Source organism: Suncus etruscus, chromosome 9 (genome assembly GCF_024139225.1).
Source record: "Suncus etruscus isolate mSunEtr1 chromosome 9, mSunEtr1.pri.cur, whole genome shotgun sequence".
NCBI lineage: Eukaryota > Metazoa > Chordata > Mammalia > Eulipotyphla > Soricidae > Suncus > Suncus etruscus.
In genome coordinates, this window is record NC_064856.1 from 111426441 (window position 1) to 111444768 (window position 18328).

The 18328-nt window shown below is 43.4% G+C and overlaps 1 protein-coding gene across 1 annotated transcript in view; it reads right to left on the minus strand.

The window, feature by feature from the left end:
- Nucleotides 1-18328, minus strand: part of TESMIN (testis expressed metallothionein like protein) — a 37905-nt gene that overhangs the window by 18122 nt on the left and 1455 nt on the right. Inside the window, exons 2-5 of the mRNA XM_049781218.1 lie at nucleotides 16474-16632; nucleotides 13651-13771; nucleotides 11057-11133; nucleotides 6445-6536 (exon numbers count right to left, since the gene is read on the minus strand). Of these exons, the coding sequence (XP_049637175.1) occupies nucleotides 6445-6536; nucleotides 11057-11133; nucleotides 13651-13771; nucleotides 16474-16632 (449 nt within the window). The remainder of the gene's footprint in view (nucleotides 1-6444; nucleotides 6537-11056; nucleotides 11134-13650; nucleotides 13772-16473; nucleotides 16633-18328) is intronic.

Here is an 18328-nt window from a genome sequence, read left to right on the forward strand (position 1 = left end):
AATTCCTTATGACTAAGGGAACATCATAAAAAGTTTGAAGTATATAAAAGTGTCAAGAGGGACCATGTAAGAACTAGTCAGGGCAGAATTCTCTCTGCTTGGAGGAGGAGGGTGAAGGGTGAATGTAGACTCCTACCACACCAAGACAGAGAGACAGAACCATTGTCTTTACGGAAAGCCTGAGAACAGAGTCAATTAAAACAGTCACTTCTCAGGAGAAGTGGACCAGCCATACTTCCCATTGCACTCAATAGCATCATGGATTTTTACCCCTGTCTAGGCTTTGCCTTGAGTTAAAAAAACTTAGTCATGGTTTCTATCAATGGTCAAGTAATGAATAATCTCTCTTGATTTTTAACCTAGTAGAGATCCCCAAAGAGTAGAATAAGTGCTCAGAAAGTTACATTCTATTGTCTTGAGTACAACAAACTTAGTACTCAAGTTTGAGTACAACTTGACTTTGTTGTGGTACAGCATAAGGAAGCTACAGGGAAGGGAGGCAGAGGCTGAAAATGCCACATGAGGCCTTTATCCCCTATATGCCATGCCTGGCACTTCTCTGGACAAGGCAGTGCCTACACCCCAAGAGACAGTGGCTCCTTCCCCAGGCAGTATGGGGCCTTGGTGCCTTGGTGTCCTGGGAACCTTCCTGTCCTTGGTGCCAGTGCTACCCACAGCCCTGGCGATGGCAGGTTCTTTCTTTAGTTTGGAGTTATTGCTGGATTTGGAAATCTGCTTTTAGGTGGAAAACTATTTATTTGGCCGTGCATGGTGAAGAAACCCTTATTCCCAGATCCTTAGAGATTACCATACTGCCCCCAATCATGGTCTCTAGCTTGCTCTAGGTACCAGGGTTATCTGCCCCCCCCCAAGCCTCACATCCAGCCCCTGTTCACAGGAGACTTATTACCCTGTCTGCTTATGTCCATTCTACACATTACCACCTTGTCCACCACCACATTGCAAGTGTCCATCGGGTTAAAGCCATTTTGGCTTGACAATGTCACAGGTCCAGTGTCTCCCTCTGCTCTCCTTCCTCCTCACCCTGAGCTGCACAGTTAGACTTCCAGATCAGTTGTCTCCTGATGTTTCCAGCGTGCAGAGAGGCATGTGACTTTCATTCACAGGCTAAACCATGGCAGCTCAATGTTTTCATATAGACACCCTAGATTTAAGGCTTACTTTAAAGAACTCAATTGGCTTTTTTTTTTTTTTCAGTTTCAGGACTTCTGGACTTTTACCCACGTCTGCACCCCCATGCCACCGTCCCATCAATGGAGCTCTCAGTTACTTCAGCAGGGGTTCTGCAATGGAAAGATCACGCGGAGACTGTGGTTAGGGCTGTGAGCTATGGGACTGGGCCATTTCCCTTTCCAACTTGCCACTTCAAGCTAGGCAGACTTTGGGGATATTGAACAGCAAGCAGCCCTGGCAAGAGCCGAGAGCGGGACAGATAACACCAGTACGAGGGTCTACACTGGGTGGGGAGGAAGCTCAGGCTCATAGTAATTAGATCCATTTACAGTTTCCTCTGTAGTGTCCCCAACCACCCAGCCTGTGATTCTATTATGGACTCTACCAGCCCCTTGATCAAGCCTCTTGAGAATTTTTTTCTGAGAAAAATTCCATAGAGTAAATTCATTTTCCGAACTTCTAAAAACTGGAAATAGTACAGTTAGTGCTCAACAAGGAGCTTTTTTAGTACTTGTCATTTGGGTGCTGATGAACCCAAACTGCAGGAAACGGCACCATTTGAAGGGTCCGTGTGGGCCATAATGTGCTGGCAGTCATGATGGTACCAGAGACCTGGGGCAGGTTTCTGCAGGAAGCAGGGTGGCTTACTCGTGGTTCTGGCTTAGGGCTCTCGCCATCTTGGCGGGTGAGACTCTGCTCCACTTAGTGATTTCTAAACAACCTTATTTCTATTTCTATTGAATAAGGAAGGATTTGTGATTACTTACAATTTCAGACACTGGGATTTGGTACAGTTACATGGCTTTTTAGACTTTGTGTCCCATGAACTAAGAGTTACTCTACAAGAATTAAAAAAGAAAATGTATTCAGATAGTTACTCTTTAAGCTAAGTACTCAACTGGTGTTCTAGAGCAAATAGAGCAAAACTGCAACACCAGATAGTTCTGGGCTTTACTTCAGGTGGACCTGGCCACGAAGCAGGAATAGCAGGAGTTATCTCTTGGCCTTTTGGAACTAGCCTGGCCAACTCCAGCATGCATAGACTGCAAGGAGTGCAGAGTAGGTTGCTACTGCTGTGCCTTCCCTCTCAATTCTGTTCAACCCTCTCTCTTGTATGTGGACCCCACTCCCACACTGAACCTCATTTTTGTGTTTTGCCAAATCTAAGCACTAGTGGAATAAATGGATGAATCCCATCACAACAGGTAAACTTTCACTGGGATACTGACTACAGTATTACCACTGCTGTCAAAGCTTGGCCAGGATATATATCCTGGGAGCACTGGGCCTCATTCCTAACTGTTCTCTTGGGGATTAGTCAGATGCTGTCTTCTGATTCTAGAGGACAGACCAACATATCCTGGATGCTGCTGCACACAAAGGGAAGCTGTTGGCTACAAAATCAGGGCAACGTAATATGCTCAGCAGGTTGTGGTGAAGACAATGGGCAGATGCAGAGAGACATCAGCTGCAGGAAGTTGCTTTCCTTGGGGCCAGGGCATGTGGCCATCTTTCTGAACAATGTGCTTCCAGAGACTAAGTGTGCAAACCTCCCATTGCTACTTCTGGGCAGAAACACACCTGGGTCTTAGTGTCCTGTGGTAACAACACGGCACTTGTCAACCCTATTTTTGCATCTCTACCTTCACCTAGAGCCCACATCTCACTGCTCTGTGGTTGGAATCACTGTGGAAATCAACCTGAAAAGAAGTTGCTGGGAAAAGTGCCATGTTCTCACATACACTACCTCTTCAGATTAACTCAGGACTGAGCACAGACCTGACTCCAAACTCGGCCCTTCTTTCCACTCGGCCCTGAGATCCACCTGCACTGCATTCATTATGATCCCACTGTGATCCTCAACAGCTGCACTCCTGCTTAGTGGCCCCATCCTGCTGCCCATTCAAAATTACTAATGGGGCCTGACTCATGAGTGAGCTGTTACCTATTCTTTCTGGAGGAATAACAATGTGCCCCACACATCATGTCACTGAACCCTATGCATCAGTTTATTTTTTCCCTACAGAGAGAGCTTCAGGTTTCTGTCCGTGTGGGTGCCCAGAGGTAGCAGACTGGGCTGACTCACACCCTGATTCCTCTATCTTGGGTCATGCTTGAGTTTCTCAACGGAGGGGATCATGGACCCCCACGTTTCACTGCTCTTGGCCCTTGAAACCTGCTACCCAATGAAGCATAGAGTAGCCTGGCACTCCCTGTCTAGAGAACCAAAACTTTCATAAAGAAGGGGTGTGAGGGCATGTAGACATTCCAATGCTGTTCAGCCAGACTTATGGAAGGAGCGAGAATTATAATCCATAATGCACTGAGAAGAGAGAGTCAGGAAGAGGTCAACAGACATTTACTAAGGAAAAACCATTAAACCCAGACTGTGATCATGCTGCAGAGACATATAAAGAGTCTCTTTAAAATGTTTTATTTTAATAAAAATAGAAGCTCCTCTGGCGACATTCCTAGAGGAACCCACCAAAAGTCTGGGATGAGATATATAAAATAGAAAAATTAAGAGAAACTGAAGAGACAATCAGTGAGCAAATTCTTTGATATTATAAATGGTATAAAATGAAGAGGAAAGATCATTGAAGATAGATGGGAGAAGTTAAAATAAAATATTGTTGAAGTCATATAACTTGACATTAATTTTTAAGGTAGTGAGTTCACTGTTAAACAAATTTCAGTTGCAGTAATGGCATGAGTTAAAATCTCTCACTAGGAGAGATCAGATAGTAGGGTTTACTGCTCCATACAGTTGGTTGCCAGAGCAATTAAACCAGAAAAAAATCTTCCATAGGTTTGCTAATAGTTGAGAACCTTCTTAGGACCATTTGAAAATTAAAAAATTAGGAGACACATGCACAAGCCTGCCTCAGAAAAGCATATTGACACAATAGGGTGTTGTTGTTATCCATTTTTAAGGGGAAAATGTCCATAGAAGAAGACTCATTACCAAAAATAATACATCAAAGATGTTTTTAAAAGCCTCAACATTAATAGCTGGTGGATAATCAGGCTATTAAAACTGTATAAAGGAGCGAGGTTTTAATTACTGTGACAAGCTAGTTAATAAGTCATAATTGACCACCCATTTGTAAGGAAGAATGGCTGAGTTGAATTTGTCCATCTAGATCCCTAGCCAAAGGCCCAAACTGACCTGAGCTTGTATGCTCTATTACTACTAGGTGAGCAATAGTTGAATCAGACTGAGATGAAAGCTGCCTTGCAGGTGTCTTCAGGCCTAGTTTGAATTTGTGAGCTAAGGGAACATCTAAAGAAGTGAAGAGGTAGGTTATGTTAGTCATGCTTAAAAACCCAGATAGCTTGAAATCACCAGCAGAGAGTATTCTGACTGTTCCCTTGGCACAGGTATAAAATTAAGAAGAGGGTCCAGTATGCTGTCAGTAGTGCTTTTTGCTAAGGCAAAAACCCTGAGTGGAGTGACGTAGACTCCAGTAATTTAGGTACAGACACAAAATCCATTTGTTCCTGGTACATAATTTATAGTGGAAAAATCACTTGCAACTTGGTGATCACTTCAAAAGAAAGCAGAATATGTAACTGATAAAGAAAACTTACTAGGCTGATAATGGGTGGGGGATGTAGGAGACAGAAAGAAGAACTCTCCTGCATGGGCAAGGCTTCATTGCGGCTCCTCTGCAATGACATACAGAAGCCATACCTGAGAGCAACTGTAAATGGCTCTTGATGTTCCTGCAGGGAACAACTTTAGTTCCCTTGAACTAAAGTATTAGAAGTACCAAACTCCCTTCTCTGTTCTGGTTGCTCTGGAGCACCTACATGGACACTAGTGGTGGTCAGATGCTCCCAGATGACAAGAGAGTGAGAGAATGAATGAGCATTTCCAGGATTGGGTCACCCCTTAGGTCAGCCTCTGTATTCAAAGATGCCATGCAAAGAGCAGAAGGTGCAAGTTGCTTGCATAGATTTTGCTTTTCCCAGGAATGTTAAGAACATGATAGTGAGGACCATTTGCAGTAATCGCAACTGCATCTCCTCACAGAACCATTGCATAAGAAAGAGAAGAGGGGCCGGGCGGTGGCGCTAAAGGTAAGGTGCGCCTGCCTTGCCTGCGGTAGCCTTGGACGGACCGCGGTTCGATCCCCCGGTGTCCCATATGGTCCCCCAAGCCAGGAGCAACTTCTGAGCGCATAGCCAGGAGTAACCCCTGAGCGTTACCGGGTGTGGCCCAAAAACAAAAAAACAAAAAAACAAAAAAAAAAAAAAAGAAAGAGAAGAAATGCCTCTGCACATCTTGTTCCATGAAACTTGACAGTCATAAACATGTAGCACAGTAATATACCCTGCTAAAAGAGCCGCCGCAGGCTCTGGAGCAGCGAACCACTGAAGCAAGCCCCCCTCTTCAGTGGCCATGCAGAGGCGAAAGCATTGATAATAATCAATTATTTTCCCATCAAGTCTTTAAGTCACTCCATCTTTCATAGTCTGGTCCACACTTACTTACCCATGCCACAATGAAGATGTGTTGACAGCAGAACACTGCAGGAGCCCTGGAAGCACTAGAGGCCTCCATCTATTTTGTGTAAATGGCTTGACCTCATTTTTTTTTCAGACTCTGAGACATATGACTACATTAGACTGTGTGTCTAAAAGCTCTTAGTCAGGAATAATATTGATTCCCATGACTAACTTTAACTCAATGAGTAACATGGGCTGCCCAGTCCAACTGTTAATATAAGAAGGTTAACTGGACCAAGAGTTTCAAACCGCCGGGTTAGGGTAGTTATAATTATAAACACAGCTTTAAAATAGCAAGACAAGGTCCTGGCTAATGCAGCCTTAGCCCCCCTGGAGGCTGCATGCTAACCAAGCACATACCAGAAGTACGAACTGACCCAGCAGGGAAGGCAGAGGGCTGTAGCACACGAGAGCACACTCAGACTACCAGGGACGCAAAGCAACCACCATATAATTACTTACAGTGATGACAACAGACAAGCAATAAATCAGACCAACATGCAACTCAGGTCTGAAGAACAGCCAGCCTCTCGGGCACAGATGCAGCCCCATGAACCGAAGGTAAACGACAAATCAACATGCACAGAACATGGTTAACGACGTTGCTTCATGTAGATCATAATTTTTAGACCTTTCACAGGTACAATAAATTTCATAACTTTGAAGGAAGTCACAAATCCACCCCAAAATTGCACAAACTTATTTGAAAGTAAATGGCAATTGTTTTTTAATCCTTACCCTGCCAAAGTTATTTTGGGGGGTCCTGAAAGAGTCGATCCTGAAGGGAAAGCAGAACCATTGGATACAGATGGTAAAGCTCCATTATCAAGCTGCAGAGTCTTGAAAACAAACATATTTTGAATTAGTCTGTATTTTTAATAAGCCCCATCCAGTGAGTCTCTAGGCCCAAATAAAAATGATCCTATTTCCTCCAAGGTTTTACATCACAATCTCTTTCCAATAACACCTGGGTCTTTTTCCCAGGTTGATTCACTAATGTCTGAACAGGCAGTTGAGGCCTTCTCGGGGCTGTGGACAGAGGGAAACGGATCCCAGACACAGGCCAGCTTGTCCAATACTGACCAGCAGGACACAGCACTCAAACAGCTGCACAGAAATACTAAAATCTTTTTTTTATTATTATGAGCTATAAATTGTGTAAACTGTTTTGACTTTTTTTGGGGGGGGGCACACCCAGCGACACTCAGGGGTTACTCCCAGCATACTCGGGGGACCATACAGGATGCCGAGGATCGAACCCAGGTTGGCCTCGTGCAAGGCAAAAGCCCTAACCATTGTGCTATCGCTCCAGCCCTGTTTCGACATTTTGAAGCTACATTAGCAATCAGTTTTTGCCTATTAAAAACACATTTTGTCAATTTTAACCAATTCCAAAGCAATGTCATAATTTCTGTATTATTCATGCCGTTTGCTCTCTCATTTCTTGTGCATTATTTTTTTTATTATTCATTAGTGTGGCTCAGAGTGAATATTCACAGCTATATATAGAAAGTAATGAAATCAATGCTAGCCTGGGAGCTAGAAAATACAAAAAGTAATAGATCAAGTTGGTTAACTTTTGAGAATATTTGTATCAGTTAAACTATTCTTATTCCCCCAGCTTGAAATTTAAAAATAATATGCATAATATTAAGATAACCATCTTCCATCTTTTTTTTCTATCCTTTTTAGAATTGTGTGTGATTGATATTTGTCTCTGGCTGGAAGACACAGAAATTCACTCTGGGTTTAACTTCTTCATTACAAATCCTGAGTTTTAGGGAGGAGAAGTTTGGAAATGGGGGTGGGGGGAGTAAGGATCCTCACTCCCCAGACTTTCCCTCTCTGCTAAGACATGGTGTGGCCCCTCTCCCTCAGACTGCAGTAAGGTTGTGTTCACAAGTTACTAAAATCATTGCTTCTTCCACAAGTCCCAGACACCTCTCTATTGGGCTGACATTTCCAAATGGCAGTCCAAGAGTTTTGCTTTTGTTTGTTTGTTGGTTTGGTTTGTGGGTCACACCCAGCAGCGCTCAGAGGTTACTCCTGGCTCTGCACTGAGAAATTGCTCCTGGCAGGCTTGGGGGACCATATGGGATGCCGGGATTTGCACCACCATCCTTCTGCAAGCAAGGCAAACACCCTATTTCCATGCTATCTCTCCGGTCCCAGAGTTTTGCATTTTTAAGAGAAAAGGATTTCAGAGTTCTCTTTTCTTTGCATAAAGTTTATTTCCTCTTCATTCCCTTTGCTTACTTATTTAGAAAGGCAGAGGTAGAAAAACGTAATGGTGGTTTTCAATTCCAACATAGATAGTAAATCTTGGTCACTCTTATACTAGTTCCGAAGAACTTTTTGTCTGTTGGGTTTTGTTTTGGGGCCACACCTGGTGGCACTCAATGCTCTGTACTCAGAAATCACTCCTGGCAAGCTTGGGGAATCCTATTGGATGCTGAGGATAGAACCCAGGTACTGGTACCAGGTTGGTCGTGGTCAGGCAAATGCCCTACCTACCCACTGTGCTATCTATCACCCCAGCACTCCAAGAACTTTTTGTTTATTCCTGTTTTGGGACCATACCCTAAATGCTTATAGCTTATTCCTGCTTTGCACCCAAGAATTACTCTGGGGAGTCTCAGGAGACCATGAGATGTGGAAGATTGAAACCAGGTGGATCTTGTGCAAAACCAAATGCCCTACCCATGATACAATTTCTCCTGCTCCTCTAAGAACTTCTTTAGCAACATTTAGCCAAGGAGAAAGTTTCAAGATAGTTCTTCTTAATCACATTATCTCCGACTCTGGGTAAAATGCAGATTTTTTTTTTACCCAAGTCTGGGGGTAGGGAAGTTTGCCTTTCCAACGAGTTCTCAAGTGATTCCCATGGCTCCTGGGTCCATGGTAAAATTCTAAAGAATTTACAAAATTGTAATCCACTTTGGTCAAAAAAAAAAAAAAAAAGTAGGGCTTAGCAAGGAAACTAGATTTTCTAAGGCTGCTGGAGATGCACTATTAAAAGTAATTGCTTCAAGGTCCACATTGGATAAGAAGTCAGGGGGAGACAATAGAGCAACAATAATAATCAAAAGAAAGATAGGGGAAGAGGTAAAATAAAAGTTATAATCAAAATGGAACTTTCTAGGGAAAGATATTAGAAAGCAAGTCCAATCAGAGCCTTTCTGATAGGGGTGAAGCTGGAGAGAAAGAAAAACAGTGCAGAGGCAGCAGCCAAGATGCGGGAGATGGCAGACAGTATCAGCAGGTTCACACCATTTCTGATGTGATCTGATCTTGGCTCAATCTTGTCATCTCCGGCACTTATCTCAACTCTCTCCCTTCCTGGTTAAACTTGAGAATACTCACTTGCATACAGGTCTTTATTAGTGCCCACTGCCTCGGAGAGCAACTCTGACCAGTTGCTTTCCACACTCTCTACACCAGCCTCTCCAGCCCTGTGATCCAGAACTTCCTCTGACCGTTGGACTTGTACATTCTGCCTGGACACACCATCTTTGCTTGCAAGTGCAAGAGACAGCTCAGAGCTCAGACTCTCTGGATGCCTTTTCCCCTCTCCAATTCCACCGGATTTCTTTCCTCTGGAAGCTATTCCTACTCATCTCCACTGCCACCACCTGGTCTTCATCACCCCACCGCTCACCAAGGTGATTTCAGTAGCAGGTGCACCTGTCTTTACAGGTTTGCTCTTCTCCAAACCAACCCCTTTTGAATGAATGCCATTGTCCTCCCATTGCTTTAAATTTCTTGCTGCTCGCTCTCCCTGCCCACCTGTCTCTCTCTCTCTGCTCCACTGACTTCATTGTCCCTATGTTATTGTGACCCTGTACAATGTTGTTCCCTGTGACTAGAATGTTCCCCATGTGATCTTCACAAGGCTCACCCCCCAATCTGAAGTGTCACCTACTCAAAGATGGGGACAATCCTGTACAAACTTACAAAATGCTTCCACTCACCAAACCCCTGCTCCTGGGCCACCCTCTGTTGCCCCAGCTTAACAATCATGATTAGGGTTGTTGCTTATTTTGTGACACCTACACAACATGTAAGCTGCAAGAAGCAGAGTTGTGTCAATGGTTTGGGGGGTTTATTTACTGCTACTTATCTGATCTATTTTAGGTGCTCAGATCAGTGTAACAGCCCTACTGCAGGGTAAGTGAATGCTCTCTATATATGCCAGGCTCCCTTCTATTTCCCGCTTATGAGACAAACAATAACCACAAAGTCTTTGCTCCTATGATACTTGCATTCCCAAGAGTGAATGTAGACAAACAAACCAAAAATGCACAAGACATTGATAATGTCGCATAGAGAATGAAAGAGGTTCAGATGATACCCCTCCCCAAGGCTAAATGCTAATCTTACCTGATGGTCAGACCAGCCCTTTGCTGGGAGAGGGGGAAGAGAAGCCTCAGCAGGAAGATAGAATGGAGAGATGAGAGACAGGTTGGGTGCAGAGAGGCTGCTTAGCTTAGAAGTCATGTAAGATATGCACATGGTGGTTAGGGCCTAATAATAAAGCTTCGTGTCTCCTGACTTCTACTGACTGCCTGTTGGTCATTTCTTCACCATCACCCTGATTCCTATAGACCGCCATAGGGGCTTCAGGCACCTTGCCGAGCCGAGAAAGGCCTCACCACCCATCCACCACCATCAAGAACTCTAAAAGTTCTAAAAGTTTTTGTTTGGGCCTCACCTGGTGATGCTTGCAGGGGACTCTATGGGATGCTGGGACCCAAATCTGGGTTGACATCATGCAAGGCAAACACCCGGTCTGCTGAACTACTGTTCCAACCTCCTAGTAAGGGATGTTCTAACCAAATGGCTAGTACATGCTGACAGAGCCAAAGGACAAATTCAGCAAATGGAGCGAAGAATAGTTGTCGAAAAGGGCAAGATAGGGCCAGAGATAATATAGCAAATAAGGCACTGGCCTTGCATGTGGCCAACCCAGGTCCAGTACCCAGCATCCCATTTGATCCCCAAGCACTGTCAGGAGTGATTCCCGAGCACTAGTGGGTGTGCCCCCAAACCCAAACAAGACATATATGTGTGTATGTATACACAAAATGTTTGGGGCATATATATATATATATATATATATATATATATATATATATATATATATATATTATGCTGAGGAATTGATGTCTCAGGGATCGCTCCTAGTGGCTGGTGTTCAGAGGAACATATGTAGTACTTTACCCACTATACTATCCTTTGTTGATTTTTAAATGAAAAGTAAATTGTATTTCCTGGGTATTTCCAATTTTGACAATTAATATTTAAAAAACAATAATACCCAGTGTAATTCTTGTTAAAAAAAGGGACTCACTTGTTGGTTAATGAGATTTAACTTCGCTGGTACGGGCAGAAATCTTCCTACTAATGTAGTCATTGGTTTCGGGACCTCTGTAAGGAAGACAATTACAATTACTTGAAAGCATATTTTGTTCTCCCACTTGCACACGTTAGAAAGCATGGATTTGTCATGTGTAAAGTCATATAAACTTACCTTGATCCTATTTGTAACTTACTATACTCTTTCTTTTCTTCGTACTAAAAGCTACTTGAGTTCTCAGGGTTAGTCTAAGCTAAAACAAAACTGAACTAAACTGTGCCTCCTGCCATTTCTCGGCAGTGCACAGTCAGGGGGCCCAGATTCCCAAGCCGTGTGTAAAAGGAGCCCTTGGGCACTATAGGGAACTCATCCCAGACTTTTTCAAAGAAAGCACAGCGACATCTGTTGGACAGCACGTGAACGACCTTGAATTTCTGTGGCGTCTGTTCAAGTGGTTGAGGTTGTTCGGATATAAACATGTATTGGGGCCAGTGGTCGGCAACCTTTTTTTTCAACTGAGCCAAAAGTCGCCAAAACCACGACTAAAATTTATCTTGAGAGCCACACAGCCACACAGCCGCACTGACAGAGGCGAGGAGCAGAGTTCTGACTCCTGGAGTGGCTGCCCACTCCAGTGGCACACAGAAGAGCCAAATTAAAAGTGTAAAGAGCCACAGGTTGCCGACTACTGTATTGGGCCATTTGATACTTAAGCCCTGTGAAAGACATTCCTGAAGGAAAAAAAAAAAAAAAAGGAAAAACATTCCTGAGACACCAAGGACCCTGAAAACCTCCTTTGTGGGTGGGTCTTAGTTGAAGGAAAGAGCTGAGTCTCTCTAATCTCCTTCTCCAAGTTTATGAAACACTTTTTGGGAGAGGGTAACAACTCTTGGCAGTGCTCAAGGACCAACATGAGACTTCGCTTAGGGAAGGACCATTCCTGGCAGACCGTAGGTGGTGCTGGAATTCAAACCAGTGTCATGGCTGTAAACATGCAAATCAGTGCTTTAATCTTTATCCTTTATACTATCTCTCTGACCCAGTTATGTATCCTTGAACGATGCTGCTACCTTAAGACTCAGATCTAGGGGCCAGAGAGATAGCATGGAGGTAAGGCATTTGCCTTTCATGCAGAAGGTACATGGTTCAAATCCCGGGCGTCCCATATGGTCCCCCGTGCCTGCCAGGAGTGATTTCTGAGCATAGAGCCAGGAGTAACCCCTGAGCACTGCCGGGTGTGGCCCAAAAACCAAAAAAAAAAAAAAAAAGACTCAGATCTAACAGAATTAATCTATTTTATGGTGATAATGTGATTATATGCACACAGCTTATTACAAATAAGGAAGTGCTTGTATGACAAGGAAATATATTCGTAAAGCATGTGTTCTCCAAACGAACCTCCTTCTATTCATCTAAAATCATTAGGATTTTTGCTGTAGATTTTGTTATGGATTTATGGTAGAAAGGGTCAGATGAAGACAGAAAATGTGAGCCTGGTATACAGCAAAGGGCTTCTGGAGACCAAAGCCCTAATTCTCTGCTTCTTCATCATAGAAAAGAAAATGTCTTGATGGCATTTTATCTGTTCCTGGATAAAAAAGACCATGAGGATGGAGTGAGAGTCCAACTCTTTCTTTATTCCCTTGTACTTCAAAGGCCCAGTGAAACGACATCTTGGCAGTCAGTGAATCATAATATAATATTCTTGCTAACTCAAGACTTAGAGGAACATAATGGTGTATGTTATCCACAGACATCTAGTTTTCAGGTGTTAGTGCCAAACTTTTGTAATTTTGTAAAACTATGTAAATTCACCTTTAGTCACTCATAAGACATTTCAGTGCAAACAAGTACTTACAAGTCATTTACTGTTGCACTAATTTAAAGTTGTTTCTGAATAGATAAATCAGGACTTGAGGGGCCAGAGAAATAGTACAGAAGGTAGGGTGCTTGCCTTGCACATGGCCAACCCAGATTTTATCCCCCTTTTTTGGGGGGTCACACCCGGCAGTGCTCAGGGGTTATTCCTGACTCCACGCTCAGAAATCGCTCCTGGCAGGCTCAGGGGACCCTATGGGATTCCGGGATTTGAACCAATGACCTTCTGCATGAAAGGCAAATGCCTTACCTTCATGCTATCTCTCTGGCACCAGATTTTATCTCCTTGAGCATCGCTGGATGTGGTCCAAAGACCAAAAAAATTAAAAATTAAAAATCAGCATTTGATAGTTACTTTAGAACTCATGATGATTAAACAAATAATGTTGCTTTGTTTTTATTTAACTCTTTATACAAAGTCAAATACATGACCATATGTATTATACATGGCATTTTAAAAAAAATAGGGACCGGAGAGATAGCATGAAGGTAAGGTGTTTACCTTTCATGCAGAAGGTTATCGGTTCTAATCCCGACATCCCATAGGGTCCCCCGTGCCTGCCAGGGCAATTTCTGAGCACAGAGCCAGGAAAAACCCCTGAGCACTGCCGGGTGTGACCCAAAAGCCACACACATACAAAATAAATAAATAAATAAATAAATAAATAAATAAATAAATAAATAAATAAATAAATAAATTCACTTTGTACCTGACTGTAGATAGTTATTTTGGTCTTGATACTGAGGAACCAAATGAAGTGCTTTTTGTTCTCTTGCGCCAGAATTGTCAATACACAACATTTGTGTACCATCTTTCAATTGACATATCACCTAAAGTGAAAAAAATATGGTCATATTTCATTTTTAAAAACTCAAAACATGGGCCCGGAGAGATAGCACAGCGGTGTTTGCCTTGCAAGCAGCCAATCCAGGACCAAAGGTGGTTGGTTCGAATCCCGGTGTCCCATATGGTCCCCCGTGCCTGCCAGGAGCTATTTCTGAGCAGACAGCCAGGAGTAACCCCTGAGCATCGACGAGTGTGGCCCAAAAAACAAAAAACAAAAAACAACAAAAAAAAAACCAACTCAAAACATGAACCAAAATAAATCTAAAGCTATGCAAACATCTTTAATCCAGAACTTAAGTTTTAGTGAAAAATGAAAAACTGTTTTCAGTTTCCTACTTTACAGTAACATGATCTCTGGAGGTCCCCCGTGCCTGCCAGGTACGATTTATGAGCGCAGAGCCAGGAGAAACTCCTGAGCACTGCTGGGTGTGACCCCAAAAAACAACAAAAAACTGCCTACCAACTATATTGTCACTCTAGGCCCAGTACTGAAAAATTCTAAGGAACCATCTCAATCTTCTTACACCTTCTTAGCACTGAGATTGCCTTGCTGGATTCCAACCACTAATCCTTAGCAGACTAGAAAGCAACATAAAGACAGTGAAAGTGGGTCTTTAAGCACTTTGCTAGAGGCAAGGCACAATAATTGTGTACACCAAATCTATACATCTTAACACTAGAACCATGATACCTAAACTATAACCATTATTTTTATTTTGGCTCTGGGGCCATAACCTGGATGTGCTCAGGGCTTATATTCCTATGTTCTCGGGGAGTCACTTCTAGGGGGGCTCAGGGAACTAGATAGGGTCCTGGCAACCTAGTCAGGGCAGTTGCATGCAAGGCAAGTACCTTATCCACTGTATTCTCCCTGACCCCTGAGATAATTTTTAGAGAGATAAAAATCTTCAGCCAGCCAGTAAAGACCTTCAATTTCAATCAATCACACCTGTTTAGTGAAGCAGACATGGAGGCAGCCTGTCTGAGGCAATGCAGTGTAGATACAAAGGTTAAGAGAAACAGTGATTTCGGCTTGAGCAATAGTACAGTGCGGAGGGCACTTGCCTTGCATGTAGCTGACCTGAATTCAATCCTTGGCATCCCATGTGGTCCCGAGCCCCACCAGGAGTGATTCTTGAGCTCAGAGCCAGAAGTACCCACCAAGCACCTCTGGATTGGTCCCCAAAAATGTTAAAATTAAGAGAGAGAAGGGGCTGGAGAGATAGCGTAGCATTAGGGTGTTTACCTTGCATGCAGCAAGGTATTCAGAACAGATGGTGGTTGGAATCCTGGCATCCCCCATGCCTGCCAGGAGAGCCAGGAATAACCCAAGTGCCACCGTATGTGTGTGTGTGTGTGTGAGAGAGAAAGAGAGAGAGAGAGAGAAAAAGAGAGAAGAGAAAAAGAGAGAAAGAGAGAGAAAAAGGAAGAAAGAGAGAGAGAAGAGAGGGAGAGAGAGAAGAAAGACAGGCTTATTTGTACAAAGTCTAATTCTGGTGAAAAAGCCACAAATACCCAGAGAAGCTATGGTTTTACTTTCAGGTTGCTTTGGGTTTCCTAGTAGTAAAACCCATATAAGCCCAAAATATCAATATTATAAATAAGGATCTATATAGATCTGATAGTAAGAAGGTACATTTTCACTTTCAGTGGAAATTGTATTTATACTTGGGGGCAAAAGATTTATTTTTTTGGTATGTGAGCCTGGGAATCAAATTTAGGTCTCACACATGTGCTCTACTGCAGAACCACATTCTCAGCTTGTATCTGAATGAGAACCTTATAGCCCACTTCACACATACATTAAAAAAAAAACTGGCAAAAGCCCAGAGTAAATGCTCCAGTCCTTTATTGCACAACCCTAAGCTTTGCCAACCCCTTGAGGGAGTTAGTATCATTAATGTCACCTCCTAGAAAGGTTCTCATCCCACCCCTTTAATTCTGGTGTCCTGGGAAGTTTTTGCTTTCAGAATCAGGAGCCTAAGTAGAACAAATCATAGAGGGGTGAGTGCTGGTGTCTGATATAGCCATGCCCAAGTTTGCAAGGATTTTTGCTTTTCAAGCATTTCCTAGCCAACATCTTAGTTCTCAGGCATCCTCAGAATAGTTTCTGAGAGAAAGCTCATTCTTGGGTTCTTTGTACTCCAAGCTCTTTGCTAAAGAAATGACTGGAATGGGATTCTTGGCTCTCTTCCTTTCCCAGCCCTCATCATGCTCCATCCTCCCACCACCACAGGCCACTCACTCCTGACCGAGAGTTCTGCTCTCTGACATCAGGATGCTCTCCCTAAATAACTTGCAATGTGCTCATTTTCATCTTTGCTAAGGATAAATAAGAATTTTTGATGGAAAAGAAACATTAGAAAGTCTCCATGTCCCTCTGTGAATAGACAAGACAACCAAACTGCTGATAGAGCAAAAAGCAATCACAGAAGCAAAAACCGCCGGCTTAGCAACAAGGGCCAAATATTTAGCATAAAGTTAAGATTCATTTTCGTGGGGCCGGAGAGATAGCATGGAGGTAAGGCGTTTGCCTTTCATGCAAAAGGTCATCAGTTCAAATCCCGGCGTCCCATATGGTCCCCCGTGCTTGCCAGGAGTAACCCCTGAGCACTGCCGGGTGAGACCCAAAAACCAAAAAAAAAAAAAAAAAAAAAAAAAGATTCATTTTCATTGGCATCATTACCATTGGGTTACAGTCTTTCTGATGAGAGCAGCTGGAGATGTTGTCTGCTTCTTGTGATGAAGGGAACTTGCAACAGGGTTCCTGAGCAAGAGTATTCTGGAAAGTTGCTTCTTCTGAACTACTGCCTGCAACAGTACCACCTACTTCTTTTATTTCAACCTGGAAAAAAATCATTTTAGAAATTACATTGTGTTTTACGGAGTGAAAAATTCTCATGTTTGTGTCACCCTCGTATGTATGTATGTGTTACTTTGTGGCTCAAACCCAGGGCTTACATGTGGGAGACATGTGGGAGTCAGATCCCATGCTCTAGAAGTTACTTTTACTCAGGTTAGGGGCGCACTTGACATTGCTCAGACTAACTCTGGATCACTGCTTGGGGGTTGCTCTGTATGATGTTCCAGGAACCACGTTGTGCTGGGGGCTTTCCTATATGCAAAGTGTGTGCTCCAGCTCTTTTAAGCTATCTCCATGATCCAGAAATTATATTGTTAAAAGTGGCCCCTTTTCCTATTAACAAATATTTATGCACTGAAGCTCCATACAGCCAACATCTAGGTGGCCAGAGTGGATAGCATCATGGGTAAGGCATTTGCCTTGCATGTGGCTGACTTAGGTTTATCTCCAGCCTCTGAGCACCACCATGAATGAGTCCTACATGAAGAACCAGGATTAACCCCTAAGTGTGGCTGGATATGGCCCAAAACAAACAAAAGAATATCTAAAGTAGGTACTATAGTGAAATACTATAGTTTTACAGAAGAGAAATAAAGATCGGTATGTCTAAGTGAAAGGAAACTAGCAATTCATCTTAAACATTTACTGAACCATTAATAGTTTCATTACACCTATATGAATTAGCAAATATCTATAAATATTCAAAAAAGTAATGAAGTACTGCTGAAATACTCTCTCCTTTAAACTAGCATTCTATTAAAACTGAATTATGATCAAAGAGATCTGTAATGTTTTTACAGAAGTTCACTCCCTCCCTGTATTGGTGAATCCACTTGGTGCTGGCAAGAAGCTATGCTAGTCCAACAAGCCAAAGATACTGGGACACACACATTTTACCTGAGAGCAGAGTGAGGTGTCCATCATTTCTAGTCTCCTGAGAAAAGCCACTACTGTGGGGGAAGATCTATGAGACTAGATCAGCAGTAGCACCTCTGGGTGAATGGAGAGGAGAGCAGAAACCCAGCCTCTCCCCCACACCTTTCCTTTCATCATGAAGCACTGATTCAAGTGAAGCCCCAAAAGCAGAGACCAAGCTCCTAGACAACAGATGAGCGGCTAAAGAAACTGGTACATCTACACAATGGAATACTATGCAGCTATTAAGAGGAAATGAAGTCGGGCCCGGAGAGATAGCACAGCGGCGTTTGCCTTGCAAGCAGCCGATCCAGGACCAAAGGTGGTTGGTTCGAATCCCGGTGTCCCATATGGTCCCCCGTGCCTGCCAGGAGCTATTTCTGAGCAGACAGCCAGGAGTAACCCCTGAGCACCGCCGGGTGTGGCCCAAACCCCCCCCCAAAAAAAAGAGGAAATGAAGTCATGAAATTTTCCTACACATGGAAGGACGTGGAAACTATTATGCTGAGTGAAATGAGTCAGAGGGAGAGAGACACAGAATAGTCTTACTCATCTGTGGGATTTAAGAAAACAAAAGAAGGGGCCGGGCGGTGGCGCTGGAGGTAAGGTGCCTGCCTTGCCTGCGCTAGCCTAGGACGGACCGCGGTTCGATCCCACGGCGTCCCATATGGTCCCCCAAGAAGCCAGGAGCAACTTCTGAGCGCATAGCCAGGAGTAACCCCTGAGCGTCACAGGGTGTGGCCCAAAAACAAAAACAAAAAAG